The sequence below is a fragment of the Pan paniscus genome, chromosome X (assembly GCF_029289425.2).
Source record: "Pan paniscus chromosome X, NHGRI_mPanPan1-v2.0_pri, whole genome shotgun sequence".
Classification (NCBI taxonomy): Eukaryota; Metazoa; Chordata; class Mammalia; order Primates; family Hominidae; genus Pan; species Pan paniscus.
Genome location: NC_073272.2, coordinates 11452648 through 11479089, shown reverse-complemented (window position 1 = coordinate 11479089; position 26442 = coordinate 11452648). Strand labels below are relative to the sequence as shown.

At 44.2% G+C, this 26442-nt stretch overlaps 1 protein-coding gene across 4 annotated transcripts in view; it reads right to left on the bottom strand.

The window, feature by feature from the left end:
• Nucleotides 1-26442, bottom strand: part of TBL1X (transducin beta like 1 X-linked) — a 274014-nt gene that overhangs the window by 65683 nt on the left and 181889 nt on the right. For 3 of the 4 annotated variants that reach the window (XM_055106596.2, XM_008964325.6, XM_055106597.2), the window contains 2 exons: nt 21245-21389; nt 20614-20721 (listed from right to left, as the gene is read on the bottom strand). In XM_055106596.2, the coding sequence (XP_054962571.1) occupies nt 20614-20721; nt 21245-21347 (211 nt within the window). In that variant the 5' untranslated portion in view covers nt 21348-21389. The remainder of the gene's footprint in view (nt 1-20613; nt 20722-21244; nt 21390-26442) is intronic. The other variant, XM_055106598.2, reaches the window with a different exon arrangement.

The following is a 26442-nucleotide window of genomic DNA, read 5'->3' as shown; positions in this document are numbered from 1 at the left end:
ATCTAATAAAAAGCAACTGTTTCAATTTAAGAAAATACTCCAGGTGTATGCAAATATGGTGAAAATTCAGATAACGAGCAAAGAACTAAGATTGGCACTGGGTGTGGTGGCTTATGCCTGTAATCCCAGCACTTTGCAAGGTCGAGGTGGAAGGATCATTTGAAGCCAGGGGTTCAACACCAGACTGGGCAACAAAATGAGACCCCATCTTTACAAAAAATAAAAATAATTAGTTGAGTGTGGTGGCCCGTGCCTGCACTCACAGCTACTGGGGGGGCGGGGCTGAGGCGGGAGGATCATTTGTGCCCAGGAGGCTGAGCCATGATTGTGCCACTGCACTCCAGCCTGGGCAACAGAGAGAGACTCTGTCTTTAAAAAACAATAAATAGGTCAGGCGCAGTGACTCACACTTGTAATCCCAGTACTTTTTTGGAGGCGAAGGTGGGTGAATCGCTTGAGCCCAGGAGTTCGAGACTAGTCTGGGCAACATGGTGAAACACTGCCACTATAAAAACTACGAAAAATTAGCTGGGTGTGGTAGCACATTCCTGTGGTCCCAGCTACTTGGGGAGACTGAGGTGGGAGGACTGCTTGAGCCCAGGAGGCTGAGGCTGCAGTGAGGCAAGATCATGCCACTGCATTCCAGCCTGGGCAATGCAGTGAGACCCTGTCCCACACACGAAATATATATGGGGCGGGGGGAGGAGGGCAGGCAGCCCCTTCTCTGCTGTGCTGCTCATTGCAACCTTAATTCATATTTTCATACTTCCTCTAATAAAACTGCCATTTTTAAAAATTAAAAATATATGTATTATCTTAATTGTTGTATTGTTATTTTTGTTTTTTCCAATGTGTTATTTTTCCAATTTATTATTATTATTATTTTTGAGAAAGAATTTCGCTCATTGCCCAGGCTGGAGTGCAATGGCACGATCTCAGCTCACTGCAACCTCTGCCTCCCGGGTTCAAGTGATTCTCCTGCCTCAGCCTCCCAAGTAACTGGGATTACAGGCATGCGCCACTATGCCCAGCTAATTTTGTAGTTTTAGTAGAGATGGGGTTTCACTATGTTGGACAGGCTGGTCTCAAACTCCTGACCTCAGGTGATCCACCCACCTCGGCCTCCCAAAGTGCTGGGATTACTACAGGCGTGAGCCACCGCACCTAGCCCCCAATTTATTTTTGAGTCACAGTCGGTTGAATTTGTGGATGGGGAACCTGAGGATATGGAGGGCCAACTGTATTTGAAAGCATCACGTAGCACATGATAGCTATATATACATATATACATATGTATCTATATGTAGATATAGATACACATATATAATTTTTATTACATTATTTTCAATGAATGTTGAATAAATGAAAAAATGAGAAAGATTCCAAAGCCAGATGGATGATGTTCTGAATCCCAGCTGTATGACCTCCTTGAAGTGACTTGGGTAGGCCAGGACCTTCTCAGTACCTTGGGTTTCTCATCTGTAAATGAGGATGGAGCTGTTTCTACTTCCTAGGGATTGGTAGGAATAAACAGTTTCATCTGTCAATATTTAGAATCATGCCTGGCACACAGCAAGTGCTTGACAAATGTGAGATATTGTTACTACAACAAAACAGTGATGGGGGGATAGAGGTAACACTGACAAGGGTAGGATATCTGGGTGCCAGGTGGTGGGGAGGGAACTGAAGACAAGGAGGCAGTAGGAAAGATAACATGGAAAAAAATGTTTGAACACAATCCTGATGTTTTTCTACTAAACAGTGCTAATTCTGAATGCTTCTCTCCGCCCTTCTAAATTCATATATTGAAATCTAACCCCCAAGGGGATGGCATTAGGAGGTGGGGCCTTTGGGAGGTGATGAGGGTGGAGCCCTCATGAATGGGATGAGTGTCCTTATACAAGAGACCCCAGAGAGCTCCCTTGCCTCTTCCACCACGTGAGGACACAGGGAGAAGGCGCCGTCTATGAACCAGGAAGCGGGTCCCCACCAGACACTGAATCTCCCACACCTTGATGTTGGACTCCCAGCCTGCAGAAATGTGAGAAAAAAATCTCTGTTGTTTATGGTATTTTGTCATAGCAGCTCGAATGGACTAAGGCAAAGAGTGACATAATCATAGGATAGAGGAAGCTTGTCTTTGAAGTGGACAGACTGTGGTAGGGAAATGGTGATGGTACCAAGTGTGGGTTTACATTAAAGAGTGCTCGTGAAGTGTCATTCAAAATATCAGTATGGATGGCAATGGAGAAGTTGGGGATACACACCGTGACTTGGAGGGGAGGAGTCACTGGAGAGATTGGGAGTGGACACTCAGACTTGGGGGATCAGCAGAGAGACTGGGGATGGGACTCAGACTTCAGGAGGAAGACAGTGGCATATTACTACAGGCACAGATGTGGGAGGGTAAAAAGAACATCATCTTGAGGACAGTAGTAGTTGAGAAGTGAATGGAGAAGGAGGCACCAGCAAAGGGATGTACAGGGACTTCGGGGAAGAGGGACAGTGTTGTGTCTGACAGTCCAGACAACTCGCTTGCTATTCGGTCTGGAAAGCAAGAAAGGGAATAGAATTTGGCATAAAACATATCAATGCTGGACACTTTTAAGGTCACATTAGAATTTCAGAGCAGGCAAGTCTTGAATATAACGGTGAATAAACTCGGAAGACAGGCACCTTGGTGAGTGGCTATCTCATCTTATCTAAAACAGGAAATGTGGACTCTCTTAGACATTTTCACATCGTCACCAATTTTTAAAGTAGGAAGTGAAATTTAAGGCTTACGTGCATCTTCAACAGAATCTGACCATTTTTGTGGGTGTCAATACCAATGGAGAATTTTTGACTACACTGAACAAGATGTATACTTAAACAACTGTAATTTATAAATACTCAACTGATTTTCATTCTAATTGCTTTTTCTCCCTGTAACAAATTAATGAGCATAAGAATGGCAAGTCTTAATTTAGAACAATAAACTTAGAAAAGATCGTACAACTGAAATTGCACTGGAACCAGGAGAGTGGAATGGTTATGAACATCTGGAATGTAAGAACTTCTGGATTCCTGCATTTTGCTACTGTAAATGGTTATAATCACACCAAGAGAACAGTTTAGCAAAACAGTCTTTTCAAACAGTTTGTTTGCAACTAGCACGGTTATGAGAGGGTTGGTAATTGAACAATTAGCCCCTTCATAACCTCCCATGTGAGCAGAGGTTCTGCAAACCTACACCACTGTATTTAGCAAAGGGAGAATGGACATACTTGGTGGAGGAGGATCAATTGTTCATGCCACACAGCTGGCCAGGGTGATGTGCTATTCTTTTCTATATGAAAGGCCTGGGTATCACGTTCTCCAGCTACTTACACATTCTTAGAAATTAGTTTTTATCATTGACATCTAACATATGCATAAATGCATCAACGACAGATACAGAACCTCACCCAGATTTCCATGTGGCCTGGGCCTGAAGTGGTGTGGATAGTCTTGTATTCTCCTATTTTCCTTCTGAACCCCTCGGCATGGGGCGCATGCCCACGGGAATGGCCCCCAAATAAAAACCCTGAGCGCCAAGGTTCAGGTGAGCTTCCCTGGCTGGCCACTCTCCCGCACATGGCCAATCATATATTCTTCTGGGAGAATTAACAGCTTCTCTGTAACTCCACTGGGGGTGGCCACCTGCAAGGTTGTGCCTAGTTTCACCCGGACTTCGTGCCTTATGCCTTTTCCCCTTGCTGATTTTCATCTGTATTATTTCACTGTAATAAACCGTAAGTGTGGCAGGTACTGAGTCCTGTGAGCCCTTCCAGCAAACCACTGGGCCTGAGGGTGGTCTTGGGGGTCCCAACACACCAGCAAAATGTGCTGCTCTCACTTAATGAGATCACATCAAAGCATGAGACATTACTGTTTTGCAGAGTTTCAGGGTACTTTCATCCTCTACTAATGTGGACATTTTATTCAGGTCTTCCTTATTTTATTATTTGATGAAACTAATGTTTTCCTTTATTATTCCTAAAGCAAAGACTGCCAACACCTCAAAGAAACGCTGGCCTTCACTGTTTCATAAAGATTCTTTTTTTAAACATGGATACACATTAGCAATGTAAAAGAGCCGCTGCAGTCAAAAAATATTTTTAGAGACTCAGCTGAACAATAAGCCCTGAACTTTTGTTTAAATTAAGATAGCTGAACCATTAAAATGATTTCCTGAATCCATGGAAACGTGTCTTGCATAAGAAGGCATTCCACGGCCCTAGGAAACACAGTGGAGTCTACAGAGTAATTTGTCAGCTGCTAGGATTACAGTGGGCAAAGCCACTTAATCATTTTTGTAGATGCAATTATTCACAAATATTAAGAGTAATGTAACCACCCAATGGATTCCCCTTGCCTGCTGCCTAGACAGAGCTGATTTATCAAGACAGGGGAATTGTAATAAAGAGTTTAATTCATGCAGAGCCGGCTGTATGGGAGACTGGAGTTTTATTAGTACTCAAATCAGTCTCTCCGAAGGCTTAGAGATTAGGGTTTTTAAAGATAGTTTGGTGAGCAGGGGGGTGGGGTAGGGAGCATCCTGACTGGTTGGGTTGGAGATGAAATCATAGGGAATTGTAGCTGTCCTCTTATGCTGAGTCATTCCTCAGTAGGGGGGGCCACAGGACCGGTTGTTCGCAGGTCCAAGTGGGGCAATCTGGTTGTCAGAAATGCGAACACCTGAAAAGACATCTCAAAGGCCAATCTTAGGTTCTACAACAGTGATGTTATCTTCAAGAGTAATTGGGGAAGATGCAAATCTTGACTGCCGGCATAATGGCAAATTATTATGGCGTAATGGCATAATGGTAAATTATTTAGAATTCAAGCCCCTCTCATCCTAATTTGGTGGCCTTTCATTAGTTTTACAACAACATTTAGTTTGGGGGAAGGACTATTATCATTGAAACTATAAACTAAATTTTTCCCCCAGGTTAGCTTGGCCAGGAATGAGCAAAGACAGTCAACCTGTGAGCTAGAAGCAAGACAGTCAGCCAGGTCAGTTTTCTCTCACTGTCAACATGTTCTCAGTTATAATTTTTGCAAAGGTGGTTTCAATCCCTCCCTTTGGGTTTTATAACACCTTATTCTTAAGGTGTGGGCTATGAAGATGGAAAAAGAAGAGACGACTGCTCTAACTTCTTCCTGCTGACAGTGGGCATAGTGGGTGTAGCTGCAGACCCCAAGGTAAAAGGAGTGGAACCCCTTTGCAGCTGTCTGCATGTACTCACATGTGCCTGGTTGGGGTTTCAGGGCTTGCATGACAAAGGCATTAGGATGGTCATCTGTAGTTTTGGCACAGCATTGAAGTGAACAGTGAGCTATAAGGCCCTAGGATAAAGAATGGAAGTCCTAGCTTCCGAAGCCTTTGTAGACTGGACCTTAAGCTCTGAGGTACCCAGGTGAACATCTCTGAGAACCAATCAGACATGGGGCGGCTAGCAGAGAGATTTGGGTCAGTGGTTGTTAGACAGACAGATTGGGATGGACAGGAAAGAACACATTTTACATATATCATCCCATATTCTTTTTAGGTCAGTTTCCTAGTCCTGAGACTAGATGTTTAATTAAACAGCGGTTTCCCATATCAGGAGGTGGCAATGCAGGTGGGTTAGGCCTCTTTCGTTATAGATGAGGCAGGCAGTGAAAATCTGAAACGTTTTTGTCGCCTATATTACGAGGAATAAGCTTCAGCTTGCAGGGCCTCAGGAACAAGGTAGTAGCATTTTACTGAGTCCAAGTTAGAAAAGTGGAAGAAAAATTTGAAAGCATTAGTTTGGGGACTTGTAGCCCACAAAGAATTCAGGGTTAACAGAAAATAATGAAAACTCAAGAAGTTTATAGTTTTTTGAAACATAATTTTTCTCTCTCTAGTCCCCATTTTTATTAAAGACAAATCATAGTAAGACAAATTTACTTGCAAAATAAGTCTTAGTCTTATTATGCTTGGACTGATTATTTGTATAAAGTGCAGCAAGAAGAATTATTTGCCATAATAGGCTCTTTCCTCCACCCAAGGTCTCAAGATAACTTGGGGCTCCCTAGGCCTGCCAGAAAATGACATTCTTTACTTACCACAGGTCAGGAACCCTGTACAGAAACCGCACAAGGTATGAGGCGTTTTCCTGAGGGGCTTTTGTTGGCTCTGTAAGTCAACTTTGATTCCTTAAAGCAGTCTGTTTATATTTGAATGCATGCCATTCCAGTCAAAGCCTTGGTAAAATAACCAGTGTTTCTAATTCTGTTCTGTTACAAAAGAGAACAGATTCTTACTGCACTTATGCAAATAACTATACTGCCATAAGTTGAGAATACTCAAATAGTTTCTATAAATTCTGCAGAAATCAGGTAGAGAAAAAGTAACATGCTCCAAATTTTGCTCACAGTAAATTTCGCACAAGTTTATCTTATTCAATTGCTAAAAGTGGTAAATAGCTCAAAAGAAAACATTTTCTTGATTCTGAATGACAAAGGGATTAGCAATGTTTAACACATCAGCTCTCCACGAGAGTCCCAAAAGTTTTTTTTGTTTTCCTATTCCAATGGCACAATTTCTAAACTTATCAGAGACCCGCATTCAAGAGTACCTGTCAGAGTCCTATAGCTGAATATAACAACTGCCTTCTGAAAAGGAGCAACACAAGACAATAATTGTCTATGGATGACACAAGTCTCAGGAGAGCCATAAAGATGCAATCAACAAGGAATTCTGGTCATCTCTGTGACACACAACAATTTAACATAACAATTATAATTATTAATGATAACATACACTGAAACATCAGAATTATAGGAATCTTACACAAGTTTGTAACACATACTAATAACATATTTATATGAATATAACCCAAAGAAAGTTAAACACCATTTTATATTTGACAATGCTTCCTGCATGGTTTTAATATAAAATAAGCCAAATATATCTCTTTTGGACTTTAGGTGTCCTAATTTTTTTTTAAAACATAACCTAGAATTTGATCTTGGCAAGTTTGTCAAATATCAAAGGTTTAAAACATTAGATATTACAAAACAGAATCCCAGGTCACCATACCTAAGTCATTCATTAAGCCAAAATGATAACTCAAAAATTTTACAAAGGAAAAAATCTTTACTTTGATAGGAGCCTCAGCTTTCCAAACAACAGGACCCAATGAAGACGGCATGAAGCCAACTGAATCTCTTTCCTTTCCCCTCTTCCTTTTCCCTGCCATTTACTCAAAGGGGCAAACAAAAACCTTTTGTATCCCTTAATATTACACGAAAATCTTGTTTAAAAGAAAAAGCAAAATTTCACCTTTGCATTTGTGTACTATTAATGTTAAACCCAATTCTTAATAAAACCTTATAAACAAATCTATATAATCTTAATTCGTTTGACCATCAGGTAAAATTTTCAAAAACCTTTTAAAACCCTTTATAATTTTCTGTTAAACAGCTGATTAATTTCCTAAGAAAACCATTATTCAGACACATGGGCCCAGATTTGAGCCCTGTATCAGTGTGCTTTTATTTTAATGTTTAATTTACCAAAAACTGAAATAATCTCCTTCAAATCTTAGCCAACTTCCTCATACACACAGAACTTCTTTTACAAGATCAATCCTTCACAAACCCTTTATAGCTTGTTTTTTTGGGGGGTGGGGGGGAACGGAGTCTCGCTCTGTCACCCAGGCTGGAGTGCAGTGGCCAATCTCAGCTCACTGCAAGCTCCTCCTCCCGGGTTCACACCATTCTCCTGCCTCAGCCTCCCAAGTAGCTGGAACTACAGGCGCCCGCCACCACGCCCAGCTAATTTTTGTATTTTTAGTAGAGGCGAGGTTTCACCATGTTAGCCAGGATGGTCTCCATCTCCTGACCTCGTGATCCTCCCGCTTGTTTAAACTTGCAGTTTTGTCTTATCACTCTTTTAGGTTAAGACGATCCTTAAAACCCCCTGAACTAGACAACATTACCTTCCCTTTAACAAAAACCGTATTTCCATACCTTCTTATAACATTTTACCAAAAATACATTCTATTTTCCTTGTATACCTTATAAGTAAAATTGTTTCTCCAGTATATTACAATGTTAATTCTCAGTAGCTTTAATTTGTTGTGTAATATCTGATAGGTAAGCAATTTTAACCATGTATTAGATTATAGAGCCCAGGACAAAGACAGAGCTGCAGACAATGTCTGACTCTTCCCAGCCTAGTTAGGGCACCTGGCTAATTCCACGTGTCCCCAGGCCTTATCTAGAATCCAATGGCTGTAAAACAGACAAGTCAAACAATTATTAAAAATCACAGAAGCAGTTTATGGGCTTAAAGCAGCTAGCAAACAGTATCTGACCTGCCTAATTTAGACCAAATGTATAAATGTTGAAGACATTTTACTTTACCAATAATATTTTAAATTGCCTTTATTTTTCAAAGATTAGAGTCACGTGACCTAAACGCATTAATGTTTCTATTTTTCTGACAATTTTTTAGCACTTTTTTTCTTTAAAAGTCAACTAATAGGAACATTAACATGTTTTATATAAACATCACACACACAACACATATAAATACACAGACAGAAGGGAATCCAGTAGTTATAAGATTTTTTTATCTTTCAATTTTTAAGTTTCTTAATTGGATTACTGGCTTCAGGGTGGAGCCCTTATAGAAACAGAGCCAGGAAAGCATGTAGTTTCTAGGGCCTAATAAGCAGGCATAGCTGGAAGGCAAAAACAGATCCCCCAAATTAAGGGTCCTATTTTTATATGACATCTTGGATCCCCAAAAAGAGGGGAATGCAATGGGAGAAGAGAGTGCAATGCTTTTACCCTGCATTCCACTGCAAGGCAATCCAAAGCCAATCAGCCCATCCCCCAAGGGAGTCTCATCTCTCAGTGTGGGGTAGAAATATTTCCATACCTTCTAGGTGGCTGACAGCATGCTTCTCTAATCCAAAAGTGCAAAGAGCTGAGTATCCTTCCATAACTCCATTAGCCATCCCTTAAAGTATATTTCCTCCCTAGTTATTACACACACAGGCTAAAAGCTCTTCTTCCTGCAAAGTAATTTCTGATACCTCCCAAAGTCAAAATACATCAGGTAACACGGAACAGAGCCTTAGATTTTGAGAGGGATCTAGCCTCCTTCAATTCCTGGGGTTCCATGAGGAAAACGTAGGTTTTTCTCAAAACAGGGTATGTGGCACCTCCTGTGTTTTTCCCAAGGAGTCCCGGGCTGTCAGAAATTACTTTAGGTCCTCTCATGTGGGCATCAAGAGTGGCAAGAAAACAGACTGGGGAAATAATTCAGCTGACTAAGAAGAAAAACAAAGAAAAATTTTTCTTAAACAAGATCTAAGAAGTGAAAAAGCACCAAGGCCTTTTACATATATATATCTATATATCTATATATATATATATATATATATATATATATATCTCTATATATATATCTATCTCTTGGATATCAGTTTTTAATTAAGTTGATTTTAACCAGGAATGAGCAAAGACAGCCAGCCTGTGAAGCTAGAGACAAGATGGAGTCAGCCATGTCAGATTTCTCTCACTGTCATAATTTCTTCTGCTACAATATTTGCAAAGGCAGTTTCAGTAACACCCTTTTCCGGGTTAACTAACTTACTCACCAGGAGCCAAGCCAAAAAAGAAAAATCAAATGGAAAGTCTGCTACTCTCAATTATTTTATTATCTGCCAGAGAATGCTTTTGGCAGACTTTCTCCTTCCTCAAGGGAAAAAATACCTGCAAAATTTTAATAATAACAAGGACTGCATTTTGCTTGCCGTGAACGTCTATTTGAGTTCTGCAGGTAAGGGAATCAAAATGAAGCCCAAGGAGAACACAAGATGAAGGGCAAAGAAATCAGAATGCCATTAAAACTCCATTTCCCAAGAAAAACCAGTTGGAAGGAAAAAAAAATCCTACAGCTAAAGGATATGAATCAGTGCTTCTTAACTGACGTTGATTTTACCCACCAGGGGACATTTGACAAATGTCTGCCCACTCTCTCTCCATTGTAATAGAGAGTGGGCAAATGTTAGGGATGCTGCTGAACATCCTATAGTATTCAGGACAGTCCCCCCAAGATGAAGAACAATCCAGCTGCCATTGTCAATAGTGCCAAGGCCAAGAAACCCTGATCTCAATGAATGGGCTGAAAATGTTGAGTTAATGCATTATATGTTGTGGCCATTCACAACATCTTCAGAAGTTAAGACCCTCAAATCTGCCCACTTCTCTCAGGCTGAACACATAAATCTAACAGAATCCTCCACACTGAAGGTTCTAAGTAGATATTGTAAAAGCATTCTAAGACTCACTGGTAAATGAGCAGGGAAGAAGCCATGCACCGACCTTTTCCCCCAGTAAAAATGCAGCCCACCCAGAAACGACAGTCCCCAGTCTGCAAACATTCAAGCAATGTCCGTATGACAACTGCTGTTTGCTTCCAGCTGATTCTTCTGTTTCCAATGGCCCCACAGTGTCTGTGTGGCCATCCATTTCTCAGTTAATAGGGCTGCCACTCGAATCCATTACACAAGAGAGTACCCCCACCCAGCCCTAGGCCTGCAATACGGCTAATGACCTGCGAAATATAATAAAAATGTCTTGGCTGCCTTTGCATTATGGACCACCATCTATCACACACACAAAGCTTTGCAGACAATAGAAACACTGAATTACATTTTTGGTATAGTCTTTTTTACAATTAAATAATTCTGCAATTACTATGGACTCAGGGGAAACTGCAAAACTAGTGAAGTGCTGTGCACCTTTCATCCTGTCTCCTCCCATCTAGGCATCTTACACTACTGTCAAAGAGGATCAACACCACTAAGTAGGAGGCAGGACGGAAATGCTCACTGGAACACAAACTATCGTCATCCTTTCTGCACTGCATTCACTGGTTGTGTACGTATAATCTATGCAGTTTGATCCTACGTGTAGATCTGTGGAACTGTGTCTCTGGTCAAGGTACCAAACTCTTCATTCAACACAAAAGAACTCTCCTATAACCATCCTTTGTACGCATGTGCTCCCATCCCTACTCCAGATCTGTAGCAGCCACTGATCTGGTGTCCACCTGTATATTTTCAGCACTTTAAGCAGGTCCTATAAATGGAATCATATAGTCTGCAATCTTCTTCCTTTTTTTTTTTTTTTGAGACAGAATCTCGCTCTGTCGCCCAGGCTGGAGTGCAGTTGTGCAATTTCGGCTCACAGCAACCTCCACCTCCTGGGTTCCAGCGTTTCTCCTGCCTCAGCCTCCAGAGTAGCTGGGACTACTGGCATGTGCCACCATGCCTGGCTAATTTTTTTGTATTTTTAGTAGAGATGGGGTTTCACCATATTGGCCAGGCTGGTCTCAAACTCCTGATCTCAAGTGATCTGCCCACCTAGGCTTCCTAAAGTGCCGGGATTACAGGCATGAGCCACCGCACCTGGCCCAGTCTGCAATCTTCTGACGTGGCCTGTTCTACTCGGCACATTTCTCTGGGGGTTCCTCCAGCTTGCTGTGCCTACCCACAACTCCTTCCTTTTCACAGCTGAGTGGTGCTCCACAGCACAGGCATGCCACAGCTTGCTTCAACTACGCCCACTGATGGACACTGGCCATATGTCCAGAATATTGCTATTATAAATAAGCCACTATTTTCTGTTTAATTTTTTAAATAACCGGATTTTGTCAGACACCAATGTAGCTTACAAATGATAGTAGCTGTGCCAGGGATTTGCCCCAAACACTTATATGGGACTATGAAAAAGCCCTTATCATGTAATATTAGTAATATTAATATTACTGTGAATACAGGTGGTTCTCTCTTCCCTTTGAGACTAATTTTCTAAACTCTGAAAAACAATCTACACATGGAACTTCTCACCTATAATACCATGACCTCCCCCTAAAATCGTGGTAAAATATATATAACATAAAAATATATCATGCTAACCATTTTAAAAAAAAATTTTTAAGAGATAGGGTCTCACTCTTTTGTCCAGGCTGGAATGCAATGGTGTGATCATAACTCACTGCAGCCTTCACCTCCCAGGCTCAAGTGATCCCCCCACCTCAGCCTTCTGAGTAGCTGGGACTGCAGGTGTGAGCCCATGCCTGGCTAATTTTTGAAAATTTTTTTTGTTATTGAGACAGGGTCTTGCTATGTTGTCCAAGCTTGTCTTAAACTCCTGGCCTCCAGTGATCCTCCCACCTTGGCCTCCATCTTAACCATTTTTAAGTGCACAGTTCAGTGGCATTAGGTGCATTCACACTACTGTGCAACCATCACCATCAACCATCCCCAGAACTTTATTCATTTTGCAAAATGGAAACTGTACCCATTAAATAGCAACTCCACGTCCCCTGCTTCTCCCCATCCCCCAGCAACCACCCTTCCACTGCCTGTCTTTTTGGATTAGACTCCTCGAGGTATCCCTTCTAAGTGGAATCCTACAGTATTTGCCTTTTGTGGCTGGCTAATTTCACTTGGCATAATGTCTTCAAGTGTCATCCGTGCTGGAGCCTGTGTCAGAATTTCCTTCCTTTTCAAAGCTGAGTCATGATATTCCACTGTATGGATGGACACGTTCTGTTGATGGAATTTCCTCTGTCAATGGACATCTGGGTTGCTTCCGCTGAGGTTTTCTAAAGGACACTGTACTGCTCCCCTAAAGTGTGAGGTCAGTCTTGGAAGGAGGGGGCATGTCTTTCTGTTCAGCTCTCTCAAGCCACTGTCCTCACAACAGCAGCTCACAGATGCAACAGGAGATCAGCCCAGCACACAGCCTGGCCTCCACTCCGGCAAAAACTTGAGGATGATGAATCCCACTCGACTGACAGCACCCTGCTCAGAGGCCTAGGATATGAAGGGCATTGGAACACAGGGAAGCCTCAGGGAAGTGCTTCTTTCACGGACAGACTGAAGCTCCCAGGACCCCTCTTGAATCCAGACTGGTTGGCTTTGAACAGTGTTCTCTTCTACAGGGCATGAGCTACAACCCATCCCTCAGCATCAGGCCCCCACAAGACACCTGGTGCTTTTTCAGAGGGGATCACTTCACCCTCAGTCTTATGTTTCTGTAGAAAGTGTTGAAGAACAGGGAACCTTCCCCTCCGCTCCACCTCACTCTAACCAAGACCCACGCCAGCTTACCCGCTGTGAACTTGCTGGGTCATCTGCCAGGTACTCTTTTTGGACAGTATAACCTCGCTGCGTGTTGGTGGGCGCTCAGCACAGCCTTTTATCTCTGTGCTTGGGTTTGTTGTGGAAAGAGGAGGCCGCTGAGGTCTCACTCACTCTTCCATGCACTCCTCTGAGGCTAACTCACCTGAATGGCATCGCCACCAGAGAGAAGCACTGCAGGTGAAGTGTGTCACCCAGCAAGACTCTTTCTTTTTTTTTCAGACAGGGTCTCACTCTGTCACCCACTCTGGAGTGCAACAGCACAATTATGGTTCACCGCAGCCTTGACCTCCCAGGCTCAGGCAATCCTCCCCCCTCAGCCTCCTGAGTAGTTGGGACTACAGGCATGAACCACCACACCCGGTTACTTTTTGTATTTATTGCCCAGGTTGGTCTTGAACTCCTGGGCTCAAAGCAATCCACCCACCTCAACCTCCCAAAGTGCTGGGATTATAGGCGTGGGCCTCCACACTGGATAGAAATCTTTCTTAATGATTTTCTTGGCATGGAAGCTTCACGAAATGAATGACAAATGTCACTAAGTTATATTCACAACCCTGAAAGTCTGGGCATGTGGATGTACTACTTCACTATTATCTTACTCTGTTCGGGCTGCTCTACCAAAATACATAGAGTAGGTGGCTTATAAACTTGTGTGTTTCACAGTTCTGGAGGCTGGGAGTCCACGATCAACATGTGGCAGATTGGGTGTCTGGTGAGAACCCGCTTCCCGATTCATAGATGGTGCCTTCTCACCGTGTTCCCACATGGTAGAAGGGGCAAAGGAGCTCTCCTCATGACTTCATCACCTCCTAAAGGCCCCACCCCCAAATACCATCCCCTTGGGGATTAGGATTTCAACATAGGAATTTGGGGGAACAGAAACATTGGGACCATAGCAACTATCCTCCTTATGAGCAAGGATGACATATAACACAGAGCCATATATACGTTATGTAAATAAAAGAAGCATGCCTACTTCTACCCAGCTAGTCATGTGTGCAGAAATGGGCTCTTTAGGAAAACAAGAGTGCCCAGAGTGTAGACGCTCACTTTTGATAACTAGTGATACTCTCACTCTGAATAACCCATGTTTGGTGACGTTAATGGAGGCAAGAAAAATGTATAATAAGTTGGCCTCTCAGTTACGAATCAGGGCAAATCAGAACATAAGTTCCACTGAATAGGAGATTTCAACCATCCTCTAGGGTCTTTAAATCTTTACAGCTAAGCCAGAAGTTCCTCACTCTGGGAATTCAGCGTGTGTGAGAAGTGAATTTTTACCATTTATTATGGTGACAAGCTCCTTTTAGTAGCTACAGTGTTTAAAATTACTGCCGTCATGGACACGGAACTTGGTAACATCCCTGTGCCGGACACAACGTTAGTGAAATTCCATTTCTACTTGTGTTTCTTTTTCTTCAGTACTGTCACCACCACCATCATCACATGGTTTTTATTAACTTGTCTGCCTGTTCCTGGTGGTGTGTGGACGTCAGTCACAAAGCTCCAGGTAGGGAAATACTTCGCTGGGTTTTCGATGACTTTGATACCATGGGTATGTGGGCAAATGCACAGAGAGCTTTCGTGGCCGCCACAGGGCCCAGCCTGCGGAATCCTGCTATCTGGAAGCCTGGCCTTTGCCTTGCCCAGATGCCTGGGCTTATCCACCAGAGGGCTGATGAGGCTGTATAGAGTTTTCTATTTTTAAGCAGAAGGTTAGACCAACGGCACTGCTTAAGGAGGGGAAGGTATGCAAACAAGGACGCTCTGTCATTCAGCCGACCTGGGCTACATTCATGTCGGCCCATGGAAACTGTGACCCTGACAGGTTCATGAAATTAGTCCAGAAGGCTAGCTGCAAATCCTCAAAGGAAGAATCACACTTCATGAGCGTCCTGCAGATATATACGACAGAGCTAACGTCCCTTTACATACTTTCCAATATGCCTTGTGCGACAGGCAAAGGAGTTCTGTGACTCAACTCATGTCTATAAAACCAGTCATGTTTACGATGTGTCCTGCCTCTGCCTTAGATGGAAAAGAATGCACTGGGTTCTGGTAAAGTGAAACCTACACTTGTCACACGACCCAGCAACCCCACTCCAAGATATTTACCCAAGAGAAATGAAAACCTACGTTCATACAAATGACCTGTATGAAAATCTTTTTTGTAGCTTTATGTTGGAATCACCAAAACCTGGAAAGAACGCAAATGTCCCTCCACAAGAGGATGCAGAAACAGCATTCAAAATGGAACACCACTTAGCTATTCAAGAATGAATGGCTGGTGCACACAATAGCATGCATGAATCTCAAATGCATAAGGTTGAGTGAAAGACGTCACACCCTCAGGACTACACAATATGTGATGCCATCTCTATGCCATTCTTGCAAGGGCAAAACTCTAGGGACAGAGCAGTGGTGGTTGCCAGGGGCAGGGTGGGGGTGGAAGAGGAGCTGAGTACAAAGGGACACAAGGCAATTTTGAGGGTGACAGAACTGTTCTGTGTGTTGACTACGCTCAAGCCAGCTCCGCACATTCCTTCCTTGTTTCCTCTTCAGACAGTATCTTCTACTTCTTTAAAAAATATTTTTGGCCAGGTAATGCAGTGGCTCATGCCTATAATGCCAGCACTTTATGAGGCCGGGGGGGAGGATCTCTTGAACCCAGGAGTTTGAGACCAGATTGGGCAACACAGTGAGACCCTGTCTCTACAAATAAAATAAAACAGAAAATAAGAAATTAGCTAGGCATAATTTCTTGTGGCACAAGCCTATAGTCCCAGCTGCTTGGGCGGCTGAGGTGGGAGGATCAATTGAGCTTGGGAGGTAGAGGCTGCAGTGAGCCGTGATCGTGCCACTGCACTCCAGCCTGGGCAACAGAGTGAGACCCTCAGCATGAGTGAGTCTCAAAAAACAAATTTTTTCATAGTACCTCCCTTTCCCCTGAATGTATCACCCGATTATCTTGCAGGCAGCTCTTTCTCAGTTAAATTCAGTTTGAATCTGTGGTTCTGTACCCCTGTATTCCTCATACCGTTTTGCAAGTTCCTGTGAATTATTTAATTTATGCCAAAAATGTGGGTCTGGGAGAACATGTTTTCTTTATAGTTTGGATTTTGGGATGAAGTCCCAGAGGAAATAATATGTTTACAGGGACTCACTTGCCAAATTTTCTCTCTTTCCATACTAAGTGGAAAATGGACTTCCACTTCCCTGGCTGTATTCAGAAATATGTGGGGGCACACAACTCACGACTCCCTCAGCATTTGGGGGAGCTGCTCACTACAGCAAGTGCAGGCTGTGCACATTTCTAGGGGCTCGCTCCCTTGCTTCTCTCCTCCTGGGATGGTAACACGAGCTCATGGGAAAGGCACATGGCCACCATGTGATTCTTAAAAACTGCCCAGATAGCACAAGTGACCAGGCAATGGATCCCGTAAGACAGAGGCCAATGGACTCACACACTGTATTAGTCCATTATCATGCTGCTAATACAGACATACCTGAGACTGGGTAATTTACAAAGGAAAGAGGTTTAATGGACTCACAGTTCCACATGGCTGGGGAGGCCTCACAATCATGGCAGAAGGTGAATGAGGAACAAAGTCACATCTTACATGGCTGCAGGAAAGAGAAGGTGTGCAAGGGAACTCCCCTTTATACAACCATCAGGTCTCGTGAGACCTATTCACTTTTCACGAGAACAGCACAGGAAAACCTGCTCCCATGATTCATTTACTTCCCACTGGGTTCCTCCCCATGACATGTGGGAATTACGAGGAGCTACAATTCAAGATGAGATATGGCCAAACCATATCACTCGTCAAAGCCAGACTGCTGAACTCATGCAAAAACCAACAAATCCATTTTGGCACTAGAGCTTGGTAATGCAAAAGTTCCCTACTACTTAACATTCTTGCTTTAACCAGTTTCCTCTTTCAGACTGCCATGAGTCTGCTGCTATGAGATGTCGCCTGTGGGTAACAGCTATTGAGTGCTTCTGATGGGCAAAGCCCTTGCTCTGGACAAGTAACAAGGGCAACAATGAAAATCCACTAATCGACACAGGTAGGGAAATATATGTGGTTTGCTAAAAGCCAGATGACCTGACTTCTGCCTGTTGTGGGCAGAGGAACAAAACACATCTGTTTTTGAGGTTCTTTTCCGAGTTTTGAAGAGATGTGTCTTGGATCCTTCTTCAACACCCTGCTTCCCTGCTGTCTGAGGCCATCAGTGCTCCACTGAAGATTCCTCCTTGCAGCCTAATACATCCTAACTGACACCATGGATACTGGCAGAGGGGAGGAAGAGAGGCACTGGTGAAGGAGATGAATGGACAGGAGCGGCAACCTGGTCTGCTGGGTCCAGGGCAGAGAAGCAGGGCTCAGGCCACATGCTTGGTGACTCTGGAAAACTTGTCCGTCATTGTACCTGGAAGGTGGGGTTGAGTGTTCCAGCAGACCTTCCAGGGAAGCAGCTGTCCTGCCGCACTGCAGGGAAACACCTACTCCCTGCCTCATTGCCCACCCCCACCCACTTCCTGCCACACACAGGTAAGGAGGGATGACCAGGGAAGGAGGAATGCCAGTTGCAGTAAGATCAGTGGATCTGGGAACCCAGAATTTACTGACAACTTCTAGTGGAGAAAGCCAGAGTGGAGGGAGCTGAGGAATGAATCATCTTCTGAGATGCAGAACCTGTTTTTAATGAGTTTGGTGGGGTGCAGGAGTAAGAGTACAGGTGCTTGAGGAGGAAGCATGATCAGGGAAATGTTTTCCTTTTTATTTAAGGTAGAAGGGAGACAGCGATAGGCTGAGAAGGTGTGCTTTCTTGATGGCGGCTCAATGACTATTGACCTAACCAAAACTTTAGGACTTGAGACAAACATAGAAAATAACCCCAGAATGAACATTTCAACATTAAGTATTTCTTTGCTCCCTTCTTCCTTTGAATACAACCTTGTAGGGTGCTCTAAAAAGTTCCACAATACACACAGTGAGCTGAAGAAAGTGTAATAGTCTCTCTCTTCAATATCAACTCTGCCTAAGAAGTGTTATTATACTTCAGTGACACTGATGAATCAGGAATGGAGCTCACAGATGTTACACAAAGTTGACATTTGCCAAGGTCTATGCATTGTTGTGCTCCAACTCTCCCTCTCAGCTGCCTGGTTACAGAAGCTTCATAAACAAACACTGAATAAGGAAGCCGACCTTTCTGGGGAGGGATGGGGGTTTCTGTGTTTATTTCAAGAAGCCAGCAAAGCTCATGCTCCGTGGCCCCCTGGGGACCAGCCAGCAGCATGGCTCTGTCTCCAGGTTACGGAGCACGTGGTCCTTCACACCCGACAGTTCCAGCCTGGGACTTGTTTACACAAGAGCTGTGAGTCTCTTTGGCCTTCATCGTGTCCTTGTGCAGAGGTGTTGCTAAATGGAAAGAATCTCAAATTCCATGCCACAAGTCGACAGGGAAGCAGGGTTTGGTACATGGATTTCCATTTGCAGGCACCTCTGGAAAGCTATGGGCTCTGAGGCAGGAGATCACCTGTGCTCCTCTAAGAGCCGAGGTTGAGGTATCAGCAGAGTGGTTAGCATTTCCCTGATTTCCAGAGTGAGGCAGTACATATTTTGTTTTGTATACCAATTTCTTATACTATGTTCTGGCAACAGCCAATCACAGGCATCTAATATATATGCAGAAAGAATGTGTACTTTCCATGAATAACACTAGCTGGGAGCGCAAGGGACAGAGACCCAGGCTTGGATGGGGAAGGCACGCACTTACAATGTGCTACGTGCCTGACGTATTTGAGCACATTTGCCTGGGCAAGGAAACCCAGGCTCAAATGAACAGGCCTCACTCAGACTTGTTCGAGGATCAGAGCTCGAGCCATTCTGTGTGGCTCCAATGCCTACATTCTACCCTACCAGGCCAGCTGTGAGAGAGCCCAAGCCTAGAGGATCGTAGACTGGTTTTCCCTCAAATCGAATACATGCATCTCTGGGAGGAGGAGGCCTAGGAACTGGGGTTTCCTTTTCAAATAATCAAGTTCCAGAATATATACAATCTGATATCAAGGGCACGAAGCTTAAAACCCAACTTAAAATCCCAAACCGACTGTTATGAGTTGAAGTGTGCCCCCTCCTCCACAAATTCACAGGTTGCAGTGTTCACCAACAGCGCACCTCAGAATGTGACACTATTTAGAAACAGGGTCACTGCAGATGTAATTATTGCTGTATTCAAAAACAATAGTTAAAATGAGATTGCCTTGGAGGAGGATAAATTCCGAATCCAATCTGTCTTTACCGCGGGGAAATGTGGACAAATCTGAACACAGAGATGAGGGTGATGTGCCTACGAGCCAAGGAGTTCAAAGACTGCAGCAAGGCCCCAGGAGCCAGGCAGGGGCACAGGAGAGACTTCCCCTCAGAAGGAACCAACCCGCCTACACCTTCATCTTGGATTTCTGTCCTCAGGAACTAGGAGACAACATATTTCTTTTTAAGCCACCCCAGTTTGCAGTACGTCATTATAGCAGCCCTAGGAAACGAATCCACCTGCACTGTATGTTGCTTAGGAAAACGGCTGTGTGTAATAAACACGTGGAGATAACAAACAGCAAGTCCACCAGGGTCATTATCATCGAGGAAGGCGGGGAGGCAAACATGGGCAGGGTTTCCAATGCACCTGAGAGGTTTGTTTAAGTTGAACAGGTAGGTGGGTATCAGGACGTTTTTCACCAATATCATTTTGTAGATCTTACATTACATATCTTCTAAGTTAGAACCCAAGCCCTGGGCTCCGTGGCTTCTTCCCACTACTTCCCTGCTGGCGGAGGAGGGCAGCTGCTCAGCTCAAAGTCTGTCTTGTCAACAACGAACACATGTGATTGGCTGTTTACTTACTAACCATAAAGTAATGTCTCAGTGGTAATCAAAAATGTTGGAAGATGCTACGACGATTCCTAAGTTTTAGAAAATTGCCTAGCAGCCCATTTAGGGGGCGGGGAGTAGGGGAGGCTGGGGAGCTGAATAAATCTCTGGAGCAAAATCGAAGAGGTTCAAACACACACACCAGCTCATGCATGCCCTCGCCGAGGTGGAGGCCAAGAGGCCCGCACTGCTTCCGTCCTTTCCACATTCACCACAACCGCTCTTGATTCCTGCCTGATTCATCTGCACAGAAGTGTCAAGGGAAGAAAGAACACATTCCCTCTTTCCACCCGGGGATGGCACAGCTCCAGAACCTTCTCTTCTCCCCATCAGCACTAAGAACCTTCTTAGCTCTTCTTCTTCTTCTACAGCCTGGTTTTGAATTAAGCGTTGATCCTTCTGCTTGTAAGATGCTATAGATGAATTTCCTACCGACAGAAAACCAAGCCTCTTACCTGACTCCTGGAGATACCGATACACCAGAAAGTTCACCTCGTCACTGGTTATGCTCATCTTAGCCTCACCTCGCGGCGATGAGGTGTTGATGAAGTGGGAACCACCCTCTGTTCAAAAAGAGAAGAGAGTTTTGAAACACTGCTTGTATTCTTCTCTTTTTTTTTTGAGATGATTAAAGAAAATAATATCCATGCTATTATACACATGAAGGTAATTAATATCTGATTGTGTTATATTTTATAATTATGTGATTACATAAAAATTCCATAATTATAGATAGAAAAATATGCCCAGGTGAAATGTTTTCCAAAAAAACAAGAGTTGGCCTATTTCCTAAGGCCAGGGAAGAATTGAGCAAAAACCACATGAATGAAGCCAGAAGCAGGGGCAACAGAGCACGACAACAAACAACTGACTTTGCGTTCAATAAAGCTCTGTGCATGCAGGGATCCGCAGCGCGCCCCATAAGCGGCAGGAATGGAATCCCAAAGTGCACTCAGGCAGACGTGGCTGGATTCAACACTGAGCACTTTTCTGGACACATGGAGAGGTGACCGAGTACACCCGCGGCCATGTCAACACCCCCAAAGAGTGACCACACGGTCCTGGCCACATGAGGAACCGCAGTACCTCTCCCTCGCAAACGTTGAAAGTGGTGCAAGACTGACTGCATGGCCCCTCTTCCTGCAGGGCGGTGGCAGCACGATGAAGAGGCACCAGCGAGCTCGGTCATGCTACATGTCACCTCGATGTTTCTGCAAGGAGGCCAGGGCTCCTGGTGGAAAACCAGAACACAGAAGGCAGGGAGCACCTCTGTCATTTGTGTTTCACCACAGAATCCACTGCATCCGTCTGGCTAAGACTTCTGGTGCCCAGAAGGCAGGCAGAAATCTGGGGAGGGAGGATGGGCAGGAAAACGTTCAGGGGCTTCTGTGTGAGACAGCCAAGACAGAGTCTGGTTTTCTTAGACACCACCCGGTTAGACACAAGAGCAAACCAGCCCAAAGGGAACAAGCAAGGAAAGAACTCTGTTGTCCATGAACAAACCAGAATTCATACATCAGTAAGAGCTGCTCACTCCAAACAGCTGGGCAGCCCCAGAAAGGCTGCAACTAACGTCAATGATGTCACCAACACTAAACATCTTTTTTCTTTTGAGACGGAGTCTCGCTCTGTTGCCAGGCTGGAGTGCAGTGGTGCGATCTCAGCTCACTGCATCCTCCGCCTCCTGGGTTCAAGGGATTCTCCTGCCTCGGCCTCCCGAGTAGCTGGGACTACAGGCGCCCACCAACACGCCCGGCTAATTTTTGTATTTTTTGTAGAGATGGGGGTTTCACCATGTTGGCCAGGATGGTCTCGATCTCCTGACCTCGTGACCCACCCGCCTCAGCCTCCCAAAGTGCTGGGATTACGGGCATGAGCCACCACACCTGGCCTCTTTTTTTTTTTTTTTTTTTTTTTGAGACAGAGTCTTGCAGTGTTGCCCAGGCTGGAGAGCAGTGGCATGATCTGGGCTTACTGCAACCTCCACCTCCCGGGCTCAAGCAATCCTCTCACCTCAGCCTCCCGGGTAGCTGTGACCAAAGGTGAGCATCAGCACGCCCAGCTAATTTTTTGGTTCTTTTTGTAGAGACAAGGTTTCACCCAGGCTGGTGTTCAGCTTCTGAACTCAAGCGATCCACCTGCCTCAGACTTCCAAAGTGGTGGGATTTCAGGCGTGAGCCGCCACGCCCGGCCAGCACTAAACATCTTTAGGCTGTTTGGGAACTGTGATCGGTGTCTATATCACACATTTGCAAGTATCTTTACAGGCAGCAAAACTTTCATTGTTGAATGAGGATTGAGTTTTTGTTTGTTTAGGGGGAGAAAAGTACAAAGTATATGTTCAAGTTGGAAGATATTTTACATTTAATAGGAGGATTCAAAGTAATGGTTACTGCCAGGGACATACCTTACCCCCACAAAGTCCTGCCCTGGTATACTCCCGACCCTCGAGTATGGGCAAGATCTGTCACTTGCTTCCAGAATGCGTCAAGGAGATGGGGCACCACTCCCTAGGTTAGGTTACATTACATGGCAAGGTTGACCACATTTCTCTCCTGTGATTATTAACACCACATTGCATGATCTGTCCAGGCAATGGCAGGCAGCCTGCAGGGAGCTGAGGGTCTCAGTCCTGCAGCCACAGGAACTGAATTCTACCAACAACCTGTGCTTGGAAGAAAACCCCTGAGCTTAAAGGAGAGCGCAGCCTGGCTGACACCCGGACCAAGCCTTGTGGGACGCTGAGCACTGGCCCCAGCTGTGCTGTGCCTGGACCCGTGACCCGCAGCCACGGTGAGAGAATGAATGTGTGTTGTTTCAAGCTGCTAAACGTGTGGTCGTCTGTTATCCAGCAAGAGATAATGAATGCAGCTGCCCTGGCGTCATTCCACCTCTCACTTTGCACTCTTAATAGACTTTATTTTATAGTTGCCAGAACACTGCCATTCAAAAATTCTTATCTTCTTTGCTTAATTTGATGACATTTCTGTACTTTTGCACATACTGCAATGAAAATTTGACAGTCAAAATACAAGTCTGTCCTAGGATTTGTGCTTGAACTCTGGAGAGGTCTCTCAAAAGACAGCATGCAGAAGAAAATATTAGAGACAAAATAAGCTATGAAATCATAGCATGACCTAATGAAAAATTAAATATTATTTAAGGAGACAAACTAAAACAACAAAAATCTATCTAAAGAATGTTGCAGCACTGGGCAGGCTTTTGGTGATGCTGAGTGCTGCAGTGACTATGGCAACACAGTGCCAATAGCAAATGTATAGAGTTTAGGTTTCTCTCTACATCTTGCACAGCTAGAAACCTCTGGTTTTCTATCATTAACTTCTGGTGGCTGAACAATGGAAGGCTGGTTGCTACGAAGGGTTACTAGGAGGAGCAAAAAAGAATGGACTGAAAAAATGGCTTGGGCCGGGCACAGTGGCGCACACCTATCATCCCAGCAATTTGGGAGGCCGAGGCAGGCGGATCGCTTGAGCCCAGGAGTTTGAGATCTGCCTGGGCAACACAGCAAAACTCTGTCTCTACAAAAACAAAACAAAACAAACAAACGAAAAAACTAGCTGAGTGTGGTGGTGCACGCCTGTAGTCCCAGCTACTCAGGAGACTGAGGTGGGAGAATCATCTGAGCCTGGGAAGTCGAGGCTGCAGTGAGCCGCGATCACCACTGCACTCCAGCCTGGGCAACGGAAGTGAGACCCTTTCTCAAAAAAAAAAAAAAAAAAAGGCTGGCAGCTACAAATCCCAATATAAATGTATCACAAAATTATTACCAAAATTCTCTAGGCTATACATACATTTGTGAAAGACGGTAAATAAGGAATTTTGAAATTAATTTTGAAGAATCTATTATAAAAATAAAGGAAATAATTATAAAGAAGTTTGGCTAAAAGAGAAAATCACTGATTTGGAGCATGAGCTGAAGTTGAGCAATTACATTTTCACAACTGCAGCTTTTTATTTTATTTTCTTCTGTGAGCCAGTGAGTGTTTGAAAAATTGAAGTTTTACAATGTAAGACCTCTTAAAAAGGTAGGAAGAGCAGAGCGCTATAGCTTCAGCCTCACTTAGTCCCAAGGATTTCTGGACAGGCGTAGGAACAGGGCAACAGGGCTAGTGGGACCGGCATGAATCTGGAGTCCCGTGGAAAGGAAGAGAATTACAAAGGACGAGTCAGCCTGGGAGGCAGGGCACGGTGCCCCCTCCCAGTGAGGGCAGCTGGAAAGGACCAATCTTGGAGGGCATCTCATCTCATCTCTGCATGTTACAGATGAGGAAACTGAGGCACAGAGAGGAAACTATGTCTGGCAGGACCTGGCAAACACCCCAGCTTCCCAGCTGCCCTTCTTGTTTGCCATGCCTAGCTCCTTTCCTCTTTTACTCTGGGGGAAAAAAAAAGCAAGCCTGTTCCAGGCACAGCACGATGTTCTGCAGCATCCTTGGACTCCCCCAACCTCCTTGCAGTGGTGACAACCAAAAATGCCTGCACACATTGCCAAATGTCCCACATTGCAAAACTGCAGCTGGCCGAGAACCACTGCTCTTTAGAGGAAAAATAAGCATTTTGTGTTTGAAATGAACTCCATTTATAAAGTAAGGCAACTGGTGCAGGCTCAGACGCTGCTTGGTGACCTGACCACTGAAAATGTACCAGCTGGGCGCAATGGCTCATGCCTGTAATCCCAGCACTCTAAGAGGCTGAGATGGGAGGATTGCTTCAGCTTAGGAGTTAGAGGCCAGCCTTGGCAACATAGGGAGATGCCCTCTCTACAAAAAAATTTTAAAAATTAGCAAAGTATGGTAGCACATGCCTGTGGTCTTAGCTACTCAGGAGGCTAAGGCAAGAGGTTTGCTTGAGCCCAGGAGGCTGAGGCTGCAGTGAGCCATGATTATGCCACTGCACTCCAGTGAGTGGAGTGAGATCTTGGGTGACAGAGTGAGATCTTGCCTCAAAATAAGAGCAGATACTCTGATTCGTGGAGACGAAACACCTGTATACACAGCCTGGTTAATATTCCCCACCCCAGGAGCATCTGTGATAAATACAGGTGTCTCTGCATGTGTTTATATAGAACTATGGAGAATGAGAATATAAGATCCTGAGGAGATGGGGAGTACGGGCCATTTTTAATTATCCGTTCCTCTAATTTGCATTATGCATCTTTCTTTCTTCCAACTAGAAAAACTTCTGCTTCAGCTCTGGCTTTCTGCTTTCTGATCACAGATTCATTGTTTTTAAATGTATAAGTTAGGGTCCAAGGATTGGAATGCTTTCCCCAATACATTGTTAACTTTCTAAAGGGTTTTGATTTCTAAGCAGAAGAGAAAACAAAACAAAAACTATCCATGGCCTGCAATCGAGCCAGGATGTAATGTTTGGTAAGACTGACTGCTCCATCTCAAGTACATATTTTAATTTTTTAAGACTGATTTAATATTTGGATCAAACTTTTCTCCCCCAACAAACACTTACTTTGCTAGCTTTTAAATGATTATTTTTCTTTTAAAACCTAATTCCAAAAATTGTAGAATCTACATATATATTCTTAGATTATTAGATACAAGCATGAGAATATTCTCTGAATGGACTCCTAACCCTAACAGCTGTATTTAATGCCCTTCAGCTCTGTGGGCTTCATCACACCAAAATCAAGAGAAACCATCCATCAGCTGGGTGTCCCGGCGTTTAGCTGCGCTTATCTCTAAGTGGCTCACTTGAAGGTGGTGGTTGTTTTCATGGATCTTCTTCAGTTTTTTGACTCAAGTGAGTCTCCTGGCCAGTATTCCTCTGCAAGAACCACTGTTCCAGACAAACCTCACCACACACAAGGCTGGGAATAAAAATTCCTCCTCCTCCTCTTTTTTCTAAGACCAGAACTAAATTTCACAGGAAGATGGTAAATTATGGATCTCCCACCCAGGGCTTTGCTGTTTAATTTCCCACAAATAAATGTGCTGTTATTATAGTGGTATTCGTAGTGTAGCAGAACTCTCAAGCACAGAGAAGGTCACTGCAAACCTCATTTTTGGCTTGAGTGATGGCACACTGGTGTGCCGTTCCTGTCTGGGCGACATTTCCTAAGGCCAGTCCACAAGCACCTTCCTTCACGGAAGAGGAGGGGGATGTTTTGGAAGAAAAGTTAAATTCTTGACTGATGGAGACAAGACCCACGATTTTGGAAGAAGTCAGAGAAAGAGGAGAGAAGCACAGGAGCTCTGGGTGTACATGTGGCGAGGACCTGCCCTATGAAAATGATTTTTGACTTTTAA